Consider the following 16425-nt stretch of genomic DNA (forward strand, 5'->3'; position numbering starts at 1 on the left):
AGGAGAGGAGAGGAGAGGAGAGGAGAGGAGAGGAGAGGAGAGGAGAGGAGAGGAGAGGAGAGATCCTCTGGATGTAGATCTGGAGACACTACTGCAGTACTGGCTTCAGAGCAGATGCACACACTTCAGAAAGGATGGATACAAACTGGAAACAGTTCAGTAAAGACCGACTGGAGCAATGTGGAGGAAACAAGAAACAATTTGGAATGAGAAATGCAGGATGCCCAGTGTAAGCTCAACCAAAGGAAATTAAAACATAACTTGGTCAATGTCTGTAAGTACCTAGCCAGGGGTAAATCTTTGTACTCTGAAATCTATCAGAGGAAGGCACGAGGAGATCCAATGGCTGGATGCTGAGGCTTCCCAAATTTAGGTGAGAAGGACTGTGGATAATGTGCCACAGGACTTGCTCACTTCTTCACACCAAGGCAGAAAGACACTCTAGTATGGTCTCTGGCCCAGGCACTCACACCACTTCCTCCTGCCCTTAAATTTGGGGGTCTTTGGGAGAACAAAGACGTTAGAAAAGCTCTAGGACAAACCCTAACTGCTGGTAACTGAGGGCTCGGATGGGGCAGAGAATCACGCTCTGTCTCTTACGGGTCTTCTTGCACCTTGCCCTGGAGCAGCTGATGCAAGCCAATGCAGGGACCAGAGAGGGCTTGGCTTTGTTGAGAGAGTTCTAAAAAACAGCTATATATAAGAAGAATCACACAGAGCAGGTATCACTGGGTGTCAGGCACTGGACCCTGCTGCTTCAACTCAGAGCAGAGCTCCAAGGGCTCTGACGTCTGCTCTGGGTTGCAACCAGCACCAGCTGCCCCAGAGAAAATCCACAGAGAAAACCATAGTACCTTCTGCCTCCTTCCAGAGTGGAGGCCAGGAGGAGCACAAGAGCAAGACAAGCATGTGAGCTGTTTCTCCCAAACACCCCGCTTGGCTCTACGCACTGTGGCACAGGGATGTGTCATGGATTACACAGCCAAACAATATGCCAGCTTCAAATCTTTATAACCAGGAATAATGGGATTAAATTAAGCAGAAAAAAATGATTGGATCACCCACGTTTTGCAAACTCTGTTTCCAAAGTGATCAGCAGGAACAAAGCCATACTGTTAGTACAGGGCAGGTGTGAAAGGACCCTGAGACTGCTTGAGCTGCTGAGCAGACATTAGCAATAGATAGTAAAATTGGGCTGAAGAAAAGCAGCAGGGGATGTAAGAAGGAAGAATATCATAATGACATTTCTGAAAATTGTGTTGTGCAAAAATAGGAGTACTCCAGCTGAAAAACAGGGAGAAAGGTTGATGGAAAAAAAATCCCAAACTTTCTTCTCACCCACCCCAATTATACTGAAATTTTGAAATTACAAAGAGAAAGATTATTTTGTAGCATTGCCACACAAAAGAATCAGAAGGATTGACAGCAGGCCAGCTGACACTCCCGGCCAGTGTGTTACCCTTGGCAAATATGTATCCAACCTCTTCTTAGAACCCTCTGAAGGTTTTAAGCATTGCTAATGCTAGTGTCTCACCATCTATGCTGTTAGGGAGTATTCATGAACATCCCACCCAAGCCTAGAAAGGCTGTAACCTAAGTCCATGACTTCCTGTAGCTTTACTGGCCACAAAGCCTATGTGTGACATCCCTGTCCACCCCCCCCTGCAGCGTTACAGGAGACAGACGGACCTGATCTGAGCAACTTAAGATCTCTTTTGGCTTGACGTTTCCTCTCCTTTGGAGAAATTCAGACAACATCCTGTTTGTGCATCCAACTCATAGACGCCAGAAAAAGCCTCATGGCCTAGGTAGCTCATCAAACTGTTTGGATACAGGTATCTTAACTTAGCATCATTCAAACAACAACCAAAAGCCACTTGGAGATCTACAAACAAACCACATATTTCTGCAAAAATCCACAAACCACCTTCTACACAGAAAATGCACACAAATCCCAAAGAATGTCCTTAAAACCAAAGCAACAAGTTTAACTGCACCAGTCTGATGCCCTGGGGACTTGGATGGGACATTTAATGCAGGAGGAGGCAGGGCCCTGAAAGAGCTGGTAACATCCCAGCTGGCCCACAAACGCAACATGGAGAAGGCTGGACAAGGCAGGGAGGGCGGAGAGGGAGGTAAATACTGCTGGTTTCTCATCGAGAAGTCAATTTGCATCGCTTTGCTGTGCATCGCGAAGGCTGTTTACCAGCCTAGACTTTGCCTTGACTGAAATGTGGTCAGCATTTCTAACGAGGCGCATGCAAACGGGAACTCCCGGGAGGCTTTGCAGCAGAACCGATTGCAAAAGATTAGCACAAGGGCTGAACGGTGCAAGAGAGGAGGGAAAGTAATGAAACAAAATCTCTCTTTCTCTTCCTTGGTTGAGGAATGATGGGGGCTAATTGCTTGTTGCTGGTGGGAAAGCAAGAAGATAGCAGCTTCTACGCACATCAATAAATTAACCCCGGCATGTGGCATCTGAAACACATTCATTTCCAGAGACGTTTATCTCTTTGTCTTCTCTCCAGGGTGAAAACATAATTATTGTTTAAACGTGAGTTAATTCAGCAAGGTGAGGATCAATAAAGCAGAATTACTCCTCTTTTAAAAGCAGAGAAATCTCAGGCTGGGACAGATGCGGATGTAACTCTGGCAGAGCTGATGGATGGGGAAGAAGCTTTGGCCATGGCAGGAGCCTGGGAAAGAGAGCTCCCTCTTGCCAGGATTTCTGTAGCTGGATAACAGYTCCTTTCAGCCACAAGCAGTCCTGGCAGTGGCTAGGAAGAGCTGAAATCACCCATGCACAAATATTTTGTGACCTGACACATGGCTATACATCTCCAACATCTAAAAATTTCCCAGGCTAAAGAGTTTAGGCCAAGTCCCAGGTCTCCATGCCATGCCCTCTTCCCATCCTTTGAGGGCACCTAAGCACTGCTGCGGAGAGGATCTCTGCAGGGTAGGGTATCTGCCAGTGCTGTTCTCAGTGTTGATGGGGGACACGACTGAAGACCCAGTCTACCAAAGCTGCGTGTTACAGCAGGCAGCATCACTTCTTTTCTCCCCTGTGGTTTTCCCATCACCATTCCATATTCTGAAACAAATCAGCAATGACTRCTGCCTAGAGAAGGAAATGCAAGAAGGAAAAGGCCAGGGAAAACTGAGCTACCCCAGCTAATGCGGAGGATATTGGGATGTGTGGCCTTTAGCCAGCTCTTCCTCCTCTGTCCCCTCTTATTTCTTGCAACTCTTGTCTACCCCTCTGCTTTGCYGGGTGCTTTAAGATTTGTGGGAGGAAGAAGATACTGGCAGGGACACCCAGAGGCAGAGCAGGTCTCCCCGGAGCCAGCCATGCCCAGAGCTGGCTCCCTTTCCTGCTTCTGCTGCAAAACACATGCCCCAACCACTCACTCAGCAAGCCCCACAGGGGGGCCCAGCATCAGCCTGCTGCCACGGCCAGGCTGGGCGAAGGACATGCATTCAAAGCAATGTCGGCTCGAGCCGCAGCGATCCCACCCACGCTGGCCCAGCTTCAGTGAGACCGAGCRCATCAGCAGAGACCGCCAGAGCCACCCAGCGTGATGGGATTAGCGGCATGGAGTGATTGGTTTAGCAGCAATTGGATTAGCAGTGAGTGCACTGTGTAACTCCTGTGTAACAGGAGCTGCTGTCTCCCCGCTATGCTGTTGGCTTCAGCAACACCCAAGGTCCACTCCAGCTGCCCCAAAACAGCGTCGACACTGGAGCAGAATGCAGCACAGCGCCTCCCAGGTGCCAAAGGCACCGTGGCAGAGGAAGGCTGAGAGTGATCCTAGTTTGATAGCTCTAGCTTGCGGCGGTGCCCATYGGGCTGGCCACAGTTGTATCTTCAGCAGCCTGCCGCAGGTGTGAAGCAAGGGAGCTCCGTATCTCAGCTCCTGCTGCTGCCTGCTTGCAGGGAGTGATCTTGCTGGCAGCATAGCCTGTTCCCTTCTGCAAGGACCATGCATTTAGSCATGGCAGGTACCCAGCCTCAGGGTACGTTGCGTGCACTGCCAAAAACGAGCGTAGAGTACAGGGCATCACCAGAAGAAAACTGTCTTCCAGAGCAAGACTGTCCTGGGGATGTACTCAGGGAGGACCAGAGGGATGAAAGATACCCAGGAACAGCAGCTCCTGTACATCTGCTTAGCTCTGACCTCCTCCAGCACCCCAACCTCAGAGTCTGTGGAGCTCCTCGGCTCCTGCGTCTCAGACAAATTCACCCTTCAGTCTCACAGCTCTGAGGAGCAGGGCCAAAGATGAGCAGCAGAGGAATTAACACATGAGCAACCTCACCTCCACTGAGCCCAGCACTGCCATTATTAATTCATGTGGCACTTTGTAGGATGCTTTAGTAATCACCAGGGTGCACATGAGAGCCAGGAGCAGGTGCCTGGCCTCGCAGAGCTGTGCTCGTGCACATTTAGCAGCTTGTCACATCCTCCTCACGCAAGTATGCAGTGCTAATGCATCTCCTAAAGTGCTTCATGAGCTATTAAAGTCGAACATGCCTCAGTCGCATTACAAATGGACTTCATGCCAGCACATTTCCCCCACTCCGCTCAGTCGGGACGTAGGTTGTCTTGGCTCTTAGACCTGTCTGTCCTCCAGCATGGGACAGGCGCTCCCAATGCYGGCCACAGCACCACGGCCTCTCCCAGCTCTGCGAGCCAGGTGCCAGGGGCTGTGACACAGCGGGGACGGGGCCTGGCAGGAGACCTTCTGCTCCAAAGCACATGCCCAGAGCCATGGCTCCCTCCCAGTACCACAATAGCGTTTCGGAGAGGTGTCCATAAGGGATGCAGGGCACAGTTCCTCAGGGGGACAACTAGATTTCAGGCAGATGTGGAACTGCCCCACCAGCCTTCTTCCAGCTCTTATGCCCTATTTTTCTCGCTCTGTGGCCTCAAACTCCTTTTTACCTCCCCTAGAGCCCTTTTCCATTGCAGAGCAGCCTCTCTAGTTACTGTAGCTGGAGGGAGCCTTGTTTTATCCATGCACRGAGTCCAGATGCCCGTTGATGCCATCAACCTTCAGCAGCTCCTGTTCAGAGCTGGTGCCCAAGACACCTCCCTGCCTAATGCAGCCAGGGCGAGGGAAGGAGGAGGGATGGAGGGAGGGGGASGCTAAGCTGCCAAATCCCTGAATCCTGTGGGATCAAGGAGCCAAGGGCCTGGAACAGCAGCCTTATCCATGCCCACTCTCCCAGCACCAGCACATGCCTGCCAACAGTGAAATGTTTAGCCCTGGCCAGTGCTGGCAGGAATTAGTGATTCATTCCTCTGTCTAGACAACACATTTCCACAGTGCATATCCCTGAAATACCTGGCACCTCTGTCTTTTGCGCATCTATCTGTGTGACAGGGTTGGGCTGCTATCCCCGCAGCACAGGCGGAAGCAACACAATACATCCAAGGGATGCTCTGGCAGCCTTACCCTGGGTCTTTCAAGGTCCTGGCAGCCTCAGTTCTCTGAAGAAAGCRTCCCACCACCATGAGCAGCACACAGCTCACCTCTACCCCAGCTCCTTCCACCACTCAGCACCCAAACACGTTGAGCAGGCGCCCCAGGAAGGTGCTGGGACTGCTCACTCAACACCACCTGGCAGGCTCTCCCTGTTGCCAGAGCATGACTGGCACTATGCGTTGGGGATGTGCCACTGGACCCCAACTGCTTCGTGTCCAAGCAAACAGGGCTGTCAGCTTACAAACTGGCCTGACTGCCATCTCTGGGAGCCTCCAGCAATGTAAAACCACCCAGCCGGATTTAGAGCAACTCTTCTTGCCTCTCCAACAGTAGCAGCACTTGAACTGCAGGCTCTAAGAGCTAATTTTCCACGTGGGAACTGGATGGGAATGTGTACTCTGTGCTGTCGGTTAAGCAGGGGCCCAATTCCCTTCTCAAGAGCCGAATGACCCACTGCTCTCCCCATCCAGGTCTTGGAGGGGGAGGCACACACGGACGACCCCAGCACAGTCCCAGCTCTCTCATTCACTCTGCCAGCTCAGCGGGATGCTCTGGCTGGGTTCATCAATCCCACAGAGCCCAGGGACGCACAGTTGTCCCTTTCAGAGCCAGTCAGCAAAATTCCCCTTTATGATTCACAGAGAGCAACTACAGGCAGGCTAGCTGCCAGCAAAGCAAGTGACTTCTGGGCTTCCCCCTTTTTGCCCTTTTTTGCAGGGTTGCCATAGGTGGCCCCACAGGTGGGACCCAACCAGCTGTCCCCAAACCCTCCTGGGTCCTCCAGCTCCAACTTCTCAACGCCTCTTTAGTCTCTGTAAAGCCGTCACTAAGGAAAGCCCCAATGCTCCACTGACCTGGAGAGGCGCGAGCTAGCGGTGGGTGCAGCTGGGCCAACTCTGAGTGCGGGTGCTGGCCACAGGCTCAGATGAAGCAGGCGAGCTGGGCTTCAAGAGGTGGAAACTCAGTCCCAGCAACCACCCACCCCAGCATAAAGTCACCCCAGGAGACGAGAGCAGGACGAAGCACTGGGCTGCCTCCTCCCACACTCCCACTCCCTCACAGGTGGACGGCACAGCACAGCATGCACGAAAGCRGGGACAAGGGGGTTAGAGATGGTGYCCTGGCAGTAAGGGCATCCCAGACACAGAGAGGTCTGGGTAGGACAAGGCGCACCTAGGGGGACAAGGCCATCTGAGCAGGCACTTGGCGGGATGCAGGCTTTGCTGGCAAAGCTGCCCAAAGCCCAGCAGTGGCGGGCAGGAGGGAGCACACGCGTCACGGAGGGGAGGAGAGGCCAACGACTAGAACGGTAACATCAGGCAACCCCGGGCAGCACACACAGCTTGCCCCTGGAGAGCGGCCAGGGGAACGACACCCGGATTTTTTGGGAAACGCAAGGTCGGAGATGTCGGAAGAGACTCACCCTGCTGGCTGTGTCTCTGAGCATACACCACCACCACCGYGGCGAGCACCACGCAGCAAGCTGACGGCACGGGATTAGCCATCTGTGGAAGCAAACACAAGGAGCAGCAGTCAGCGTTGGGCCCCGAGAGAGCTCACAGCGGCTCACTGAGAGCCGGTCTTGGGGCGCAGCAGGGGCACACGGAGGGAGCAGTGCGGCTGCAAGGAGCTGGCCGCGAAGCAAGACGCTGGCGTGGCCGCAGGGGAACTGTCAGCAAAAAGAGGCATTTTGCCGGCACGCTCTCCTTCCTTCAGTGGCCTCTGGCACTTTCCACTGGAGCTGCCAGCAGAGCCAGGCGCCCAGAGGCTACAATAACGCCTTGCATAAACGCTGCATTTCTCTCACCTCGTTTCCAACTTCTCCCCTGAGAAAGTCAAACCCTGGTGCTAGGCTCTCYTAGGCAGCTGCAGCATTACCCCAGGAGCAGATGCTGCCTACGAAGAGACTGCAGACACCCTCGGCTGCCCAGGCAGGTGGCTGTGCCATGCTTAAGGCCCAGCTCCCCCCAAAGAGGAGAGGAGAGGGATAGGACGCCGCTGAGGAGACCCAGCCTCTCCTGATGCTGGTGTTACTTGTACAGCGCTGAGCACCGCGCTGGCCTGATATAACAGCAGCAGCATTTATGGGCATGCAAGAGACACCGTAACTCTCATTGGCGTCTCCGCAGTGGCTGAATAGCTGCTGGCCTGGGAAGCCAGCTGGGTTGGCAGGAGCTGCAGCAGGGAGGGGGAACCTGCCCTTTTCTCTGAATCAGGCTCCCAGCGCAGCCGAGCTCTCTCTTTCCAAACAGCTCCCTCACTCCAGTTTATTATTTCTGCAGCTGAATAAAACGGGGCGTGGAGGTAGGAGCCGGCTGGCAGAAACAAGTGGCAAGGCTCCTTCTGCAGGCGGGACCTGTGTGACTGCGCGGAGCAGAGGAGGCGAGCGCGGGGAGTGGAGCAGGGGGAAGCATTTTAGCCAGATCGTCGCAACAGGCTGAACTCACTGCCGGCAAGTGAGGCCAAGGCCAGGCACCAGCTAGCGCTGCGGGATTGTGTGCCGGGGCAGGGAGAGCTCGGACCCCCCTCTCCAGCTCGTGCCAGCCGCTTGACTCCCCTCACGCCTCCGCGCACAGTGCAGCACAGGGCGCCTGGCCCAGATTTTCCCCTGCCCAGGAACACACGAAGCTGCGCACAGGGAGTTGTACAAGCTGCAAGTGAATCAGTCTACACGGTGGGGAGATCTGGGCACAGGTGTCAAGTCAGGCGTATAAGTGCACCCTCCCCTTGCCCTGCTCAAAAGGCAAGGGGCCTTGCAATCTGCTGTGCGCTCACAGGGAAGGGCTAGCACGGACCATGTTGCAACAGCTGCGTCCCCGCTAAAGGCAGATGGAGATGGAGATGCAATAGGCAAGATGCTCTGGGACGCCTAGGCTCTGCATCTCTTGGAGCCAGGGCTGTGGCAGAGGCAGGCTGCTGTCTTGCTCGTGCACGAGGGATGTTGCTGAGGATGATGATGGGGAAGGCCAACAGGTCACAGGCTGCATGGCCACCCTGTAGCCGGCATAGGGCTGGAGAGCCCAGCGAGCACTGCCTCACCATGAGAGCCGGGCCATCAGCCCACCTGCCAGAAGGCAAATAGCACCATGCGTGAAAAGCAAATTACACCTTCAAAACCATTTAAACCTCACTAATCTACAGCACCGTATCAGTAACGCGTGGAGGATTGCCTTTTAATCTAGAACATGAATATGGGCTCGTTAGCCAGATGGCATCCATTTAGACCTAAATAGAGGGGGAGCTGTACTGGCCAGAGAAAAAAAAAAAGAGCAAAACATAATCCATTACCCAACGTGGCCATTGCAGAAGCCCAGATGGCCTTGGGTTCGCAGCAGGACAACGAGGGCTGAGTGGCAAGGCAAGGATGGCTGGGGAGGATGTTGCAAACAGATTTGGGGATGCTGCTGGACCAGCCTGGCCACAAACATCTCTCCCCGCAGGGGCAGTAGGGCCAGGAGAGATGTGGGACCTGAAATAGCCACAGGAGCCCATGGCGAAGGCGATGGGCAGAGAAGGACCAGGGACCTCCCAGTGGCCTCGCTGCTGAATTTACGGCTCTTGGTTTGTGCCGCAAGGGCTGGCAGCAAGGCCCGGCCCTGGCGTGCTGTGACAGAAGAGGACGGACGCACGAGACCCAGACTGTGCTCCCAGCCCAGCCCCATGCCGCCCGGATGACCTTGAGTAAATCGCTCTTCCCGCCTCCCCGTGACTCAGTTTCCCTGCCTGTAAAACAGCGATAATAAAGGTGACCTTCCTTTGAAAGCTCTGGGCGAGGAGCACTAAGTGCTAATTATAATGTCATTATCATTCATGCCACTTCTTCTCTCCTACTCCTCTTTTTCACATGCTCTACCTCCTCCATGCTTCCCCGCAGCCTTCTAGGCTTGTTCCCTCCCAGGGCCGGACTGACCCACCTGCAGAAGCCAAATGCTACCACGCGGCAGTGCATCCTGCCCTCTGCTCTGAGCGTTGCAGCATCCTCTGCCCTGAGCCCCTCCTCTATCCCCCATGGGCCGCCCCACCTGCCTCCTCCAGCAACGGGGGTAAGGGAGCAGGAACTCGAGGGTATTTCCACAAAAAGGAGGAATCCTTGGCAGTCCTGATAGAAAACGCACCAGACCTGATTCTCAGATAAATGTACGCGGTTTAAAGAAGTGGCCCCCAAATCCCTCCCACACCTAGATAGCCACAAATACCCTGACTCAGACTCTGAGCTGAGGGACAGATCAGGGCAGAGACAGAAGGTGCTACATTAAGGCAGACGCTCCTGTACTCACCCAGACCATGGCCAGAAGGTCCCTGAACTGCATGGCCTAAGCATAGCCTTTGCCGAGCAGAGAGACCCTGCTCAGCTCTGACCCAGGAAAATAAATTAAGCAGCTTTGCCCTCCCGCTGCACCAGCTCCAGGGCTCGGCTCTCCCAGCTATCTCAGAGAGGGGTGGCCGGCAAATCAGTGCATGTCACCAGCAGGGTCTCTTTTGCTCAAAGTCACGCCACGCCTGTTGCACCCGCAGCAGCGTCTGGGTGCAGGACACCCGCAGAGCTGCGGCAAAGCTACAAATCCCTGGGCAATACTGAAACACAGTGCTGCTGAGCAGCCCGGAGAGCAGCAGGAGCTGCAGGGTCAGCAGAGATATGCGCCTGCAAACCTGGAGCACTAGCAAGAGCATAACTGCTAGCACTGACTCTCCCTATTGATCTTAAATTCCCTTCTCACTAAATATTCCCTAAAAGCCACGGGATTGGCTTACCCCATCAGGAATTGGAGCTGCTTAGAGATGGATTAGGACAGGGACTAACTCCCATATGGATTCAAAGAGCAGGCTCCATGCWCTGCTCTGGATTCAGCATGGGGAGATGGGGGACCAAGCCACAGGGGTTGCACCCCTCACACCTCTCCCGGGAGCTGCTGGGGGCCAGGTTCAGTCCCCTTCTCCCAGAGCTGCCTGCAGCAAGGCTGGATCTGACCATCCTGCGGCAGGAGCCACCCCAGGACCCACCTTCCCTCCCGCTCCTTACTCACCGAGGCTCTGCCCCAACCCTTTCCAGCAGCCTTCGAGGGCCAGGGCAGGCTCTGCAGGCAGCTCTGATAATCCAGATGCCAGCACAGGCCCCACAAGGCTGGCAGCAACAGAGTGGTGGGCAGAACAGCCCAACACATGGCTGCAAATGGTGTCTTCAACGGAGCAATTCCCCCCAGAAGCCAGGTGTAGGGATGCCCACACCGTTGCCTACCACAGCCCTGCGCACCCAACACCCCTAAGGAGACAGCAGGTGAGACATGCAGCACTGGGGATTTCAGCAGCAGGGCTGGGACATCCAAGCTGACTCCAGCAGGTCTGGACTTTAACTAAAAAATGAGGGGATGGGGTTAAAACTGGCCACAGGTCCCCCTAGCACCCCAGCTGGTGCCACTCGTATGGCAATGGGGAAGCCGCTGGGCAGAAGAAGAAGCTGGGAGGGTCAAAGTTGTCTCCAGCAGCAGCTCCAACTTCCCCAAGCTGATGGAGATCTACACACACCTAGCAACCAAGGATAGACAGCCAAGGGAGAGGAGCCACGGCTCTCCCACCAGAGCGCCCACCATCAGTCCATCTAACCCTGCACTCCACCTCTGGCAGCCTGCTGCCACACAGAGCTGGGGAGAGCAGCCATCATGCCCTTGCAGATGGCATCCAGCTGTGCAACGTGAAGGACGGGAGCGCGATGAAGTCCCTCTGACTCCCCAGGCAATCAGGCTGCTCTTTGAAGCGTGAGGTCTGCGCGCTGTAGCCTTAAGTTGGCTCATATCAGTACCAATAACATCGTTAGCCGTCAAGCTCCTCGTCTCGTATCTACTGTTCCTCCCCCAGAGGAAAGCCACCTTCTGTCCCCTGCTGCTCCTCATCTTATCAGTCATTAAAATAATCACTGCTGTTTCTGTCTGCGTGCCTGCCAGCCTCACCTGTGGCCAGACTGTGCTGACACAGAGCTGCAAAATTACATGGCAAGAGACGATTCCTGCCCCAAAGCATTGAGGATCCAAGCCAAGCAGCTGCAGAAGGCTCTGGGAGGAGGAGGAGGAGGAGAAGGAGGAGGAGGGTGATGCTTTTGACTTACAGGTAGAAAAAGAGAGGGGTAAGGGACATGGCCCAGCTCCCTTGAGAGTCCTGGCTCTGCTGCGACAAAGGCAGTCTCGGTGCCGGCACAGAAACCTCATCTCTCGGCCACTTTCCTCTCCACAAAACTCCACTTTTTTTTCAGACATGAGCCCTGCTGCCAGGCAGGAACCAGAGCTATTTTAGTGTGAAAAATCTAGACAGAAAACCAACTTTTTGTTTTCTTCTCTCACTCGAATCACAATTTCCCATGCAGTATTTGCTTTGTTTGCCTGTTTTGCCCAAAGCCATGTTTTTTTTTCAAGCACATAACGAAACCTCCACAATTTCTGCAGGTGCTTCTAATGCAAATTTCCATTTACTGTAGTTGCTCGTTTAATGATTTCGCTAACAAAAGGCAATATCCTGTCACACAGATGCACGGGACAGTGAGCAGCGTATCACCAGCAGTGTTAGAATATGCAGGTCTCAGGGCTGCGTCCCCATTCTGGCAGGGAACATTTGAAAGGTGATGGTGGGGAACCGCATTTATTACACAGCAAACCCAGCAGTGGAAAGCTCAATCTGCTGCAGAAAAGAGTTTGGACAATATTTGCTTTTGTCCCAGTAGTGAATCATTTCTTGGCTGTCGAGACAAAAGAAGAGCTCCACACAGCTGGGAGTCCAAGCCTGAGACACCTTAGATATTTGACTAAACCATCCCTGAATCTCCTCAGACCAGAGATCTGAACAACGATGCTGTACAAGCAGTTCTTCCAGTAAGGTTTCTCCCATTTCATGATAGCATCAGGACTAAACCACCCACAGCTTTTCCCACCACCGCCACCTCTGCACATATACGGATGTAATTCTTCCAGTAGTGGTGAAAAAATTTGGAAGAAACAAAATGAATCACCAGCCCTTGGTCAGAAGTTGAGAGGAGGTTTGGCTTTACGTATCCCCAGAGGAGCTCACCCACCCCACGTGGAGGCAGGCAGGACCCACACGCCTCAGCTTGGGGTGCTGCTCCTTCCAGGGCAGCAATACCAGTGCTCCATGAGCATGACCGCATTTGCACAAAGGTGTGGAGGAGGCTGCTCAGCAGTGTGCTCCTCCACACACACCTGCGGCACAGCATCAGACCCAGACTTGCTTTCAGCCACAGACTCGTGCACATGTTTAGGGATGGGGTAAGGAGAGAGCAAAAGTGTCGGATACCCCACGTGCTTGCCCAGACTCCAGCCACACGCTACCACCGTACATATTTTTCTGTGTATTTGGTGGGTTTCTCTTCCATGGACCTGTCCTGTTTCCCTTCAGCATGCATAAATGTTTAGCATCTGCAACACCCCACATCCCATGGCAGTGCCCCACTGCCCATCTCCCTCCACTGTGGCATCCACCTCCTCTAGCACTGGATTGACCTCCTGCAGTCTTCCTTTGCTGTCCCCTGCTTCTCATTTTAGGAGACAGTGAACAGTTGATCCTCACCTGCCTTTCCCATGACTCTGCATATGTCTCAAGAGTTCTGGCTTCCTCAATCATCCCTCCCACAGAGGCTGTTCTACAATTTCCGTCATCCTCGTAGCCTTTGCCAGTCCTGCTTTTGGGGATGAAGCTAGTATTGCCCACATATTCACATGCAGGTAAATGATGGATTAACTCCATTCTGGTTCTTGTACCTATTTGGTACCATTTCAAGGGCTCTGAGGTACTACAGTCGCAATAGATCCCAGACTTGTACTCAGCAACTTCTAGCCTGGATGCTTCACTCCGGAGACACAATGTACAATTTCACCAGATCTGCAAGGCCAGTGGGAATTAATACTGGAAACAGAACATCTCTTAGACAGAAGGTCTCTGTTCAGTCACAGGATCCAGGCAGAAGTACAGTTCCCTCCACACTGCTGCTTCTCAGCCCAGCCCCAAATTCCCACTCAGCTAGCAGCAAAATGAGATCAAGCTCCCAGGTCCTGTTCAGCTCTTGGCTTCTTTGCTACAGGGGCAATGAGATCAGTCATGGCCAGTCTTAGCAGGAGAAGAAAATTCAACATGGACATAAACATGTTCACCTCCGGCTACTACCACTGCAGTCTAAACCAAATGTATTTCCAGTATTTTTTCCCTGAATATGATCAGGCTATGTGGATCCATGGACAAATCTATCTGAAGACAAGACCACCAGAGGTGGCCGCTGCAAGCAGGATGGAAGGGCTATAGTGATGTGACAGCCATTGGCATGACATCATGGGATGAGGACAGTCCTGATCCTGGTAAGAAGAGAGAAGGGGATCATGGATCCAGACAGAAAACAATATGCCACCATCTGCTGAACAGTCCCAGTGTCCTCTTCCAAGTTCACTTAGAACAGAGGGCCAAATCCTTTACAGTTCCCTTTTAACAGCCCCCTCAAAGCCATTGGGACAGTCATTGGTAACAAGGCATCAACCAGCTAGAGCTAGCTGGGAACAGTTTGACCTCCTGAAAACATCTACGAGAGTCAGCGATTCTCTGCTCCAAGCCCAGACACCCGAGACCTTCTCAAGCTTCCTGCAATTCAGCCAGTGCCTCCATGACCTACCCCAGACACCCAACAGCTTCAGCTGGGGCTGTTCCCTGACTTGTGGAAGCTCCCTACGCTAAGTGCTCAAACTCTGCAAGAGTCTCACCTACCACAGCTTTCTCCCAGCAAAGAGAAATAAGGCCGCTTTTCTGAAAGCAGATTCATCCAGCAAAAGAAGATGTAGTTCCCAAACCAAGAGTTTGCTATGATAAAGCATTTTGCTGGGAAATTTCCCATCAATTCTGCTATTACCAAGGCCTGGCTCTGAAGCGGTGATCTAGGAAAGAAAAAAGCTCCATTAACTCATTTCCTCCCTGTGCGTCTCTGCTCCAGCTTTGCCAAGTGCGTTCCAAAGGCTTTGTCCCTGTCGCACTGCTACTGCAGATGCTACAGTATGCCTGTCACTGCACAGGTCAACTGTAGATGCTACGGTACACCTGTACTGCAGACATCGACTGTAGATGCTATGGTACACCTGTAGTGCAGTTACCAACTGTAGATACTACAGTACACCTGCACTGCAAATGCTGACCGTAGATGTTACGGTACACCTGTACTACATATGACAAATGTAGATGCTATAATACCCCTGTACTGCAGATGCTGACTGCAGATACTCTGAAATGCCTGTCCAACAGGAGATGCCACGATCTGCCTGCACCAGAGGTGCTATGATACGCCTGTACTGCAGACATTACACTATGTCTGCGCTGGAGACACATGCTGCAGACACTTCCCAGCCACCAACCCAATAGAAACAGGCCTAGCAAAGTCATCTTCTATTGCTCAGCCCAGTCCTTCGCTAGCAGAGATCACAGCTTTCCTCCAGTTCCAGGGATCTGGAAGCTGGAGCTTCTCTAGCGTCCCTCCAGCTCCTAGCTCAGGCCAGCTCTTCCATGGGCTCCTGGAGAGCTGCATGTGCCAGAAAGATGAGCAGTGGAGCACTCTAATGGGCATGACATCCTCAGCTGCCCCACAAGCATCCACCATCTCATCGCTCATCCAGCACTGGTTCCTGTACGGATTATACCTGTGTGCTCAGCCACTTCTGCCTCTTGTGTTCCTGAAAGCACCGAGTGCCATCTCGTTTTCGAAGGCAGACTTCCTGCCGCAGGAAGGCGAGGGAAAAGAGAGAACAAAATCCTTGTCTGTTAATGTCTTACACAAGAGGCTTACTAATAGCACTAAAACCCCTGGCCTCACAATGTCCCTGTCAAAGCTAAACCTCACTTTGTTGCTTAGAAAGAGGAGAGAAAAGATGGGCTTTATCATCTCCATAATATGCGTTTCAGAAAGCCTTACCTGCAGGGTCAGAGCTGCTTCCACTTGAAAGAGCTTCTTAAATCTAATTTAAGCCCACGCTGTCAACAGGGTGATTAGCACTGCTCCCCCAGATGGAGAGTGCCATGGGGATTACTGGGGCCAGGCGAAGTTAATATGCTCACTGCTCTTGAGGACTATTACTTTCCTCCCTCCACTTCTTCCCTTTCCTATAATGAAACAAAAATGCCAAAAGAGAGGACACATGGAGGAAGGATCACCCCACAGAAGAGCCCCTCAATCAGCCTTCCTCTGACAGTCCCATCTAGGAGTGCAGCTGGATCCACACATTTCTGTACAAGGTGCTGTACATGAACAGACTCTTCTTGTCCTCCAGCACACGCATGGTCTAGGAGAGACTGAACAGGCATGGAGAGGGGAAGGCATCTGACCAAACTCACAAAGCAAGTATGAAAAGTACAGGACCAGGTCACCGAGCCCCAAATTCTATCTTCAACCCATGGTCATTTGGCATTGAGGAAGGGACAAGATCCACGGGACAGGATGTTCTTCCATCCTCTGCCCACTGTCCACCTGCTCATCACTGTGCATGGCTCTGTGGATGAGCGGCTCTTGCACAGGGGAAGGTGCCATCAGCCAGTGTAAGCTGTAAGTCAGGGAATAACCAGACTGGCCTTTCTCTGAGACGGAGCTGCTCCTTCCACACACCCAGCCAAGAAGAGCCGATTCCTACTCCCATAGAAGAACTAGCATTTCTCCTTCCCAAGCCACCTTCCCCCCACATACAGCTGAGCTCCTGCTGCAATGACAGTCACGGAGGTCAGGACAGCCCAGCCCAAGATAAGGCTGACTTCTAGGCAAGCTCCATCTCTTCTGGATATTTAAACAAGGCCAGATGTTGACAGATCGCCCATTTATAACAGCAGCTGGGCAACACACGCTGCTTCACACATTATGCACAACAGCTTACCCCAATCATCAAGGTGCCCTTGGCCTGGGCAAGCTGACTCATAGAC

The 16425-nt window shown here is 53.0% G+C and overlaps 1 protein-coding gene across 2 annotated transcripts in view; it reads right to left on the reverse strand.

Annotated features, from left to right (window-relative positions):
- CNTFR (ciliary neurotrophic factor receptor) overlaps nucleotides 1-16425 on the reverse strand; it is a 235976-nt gene that overhangs the window by 94263 nt on the left and 125288 nt on the right. For both annotated transcript variants that reach the window (XM_026069197.1, XM_026069196.1), the window contains one exon: nucleotides 6911-6992. In XM_026069197.1, the coding sequence (XP_025924982.1) occupies nucleotides 6911-6992 (82 nt within the window). The remainder of the gene's footprint in view (nucleotides 1-6910; nucleotides 6993-16425) is intronic.

The sequence above is a fragment of the Apteryx rowi genome, unplaced genomic scaffold (assembly GCF_003343035.1).
Source record: "Apteryx rowi isolate R43461 unplaced genomic scaffold, aptRow1 scaffold_289, whole genome shotgun sequence".
NCBI lineage: Eukaryota > Metazoa > Chordata > Aves > Apterygiformes > Apterygidae > Apteryx > Apteryx rowi.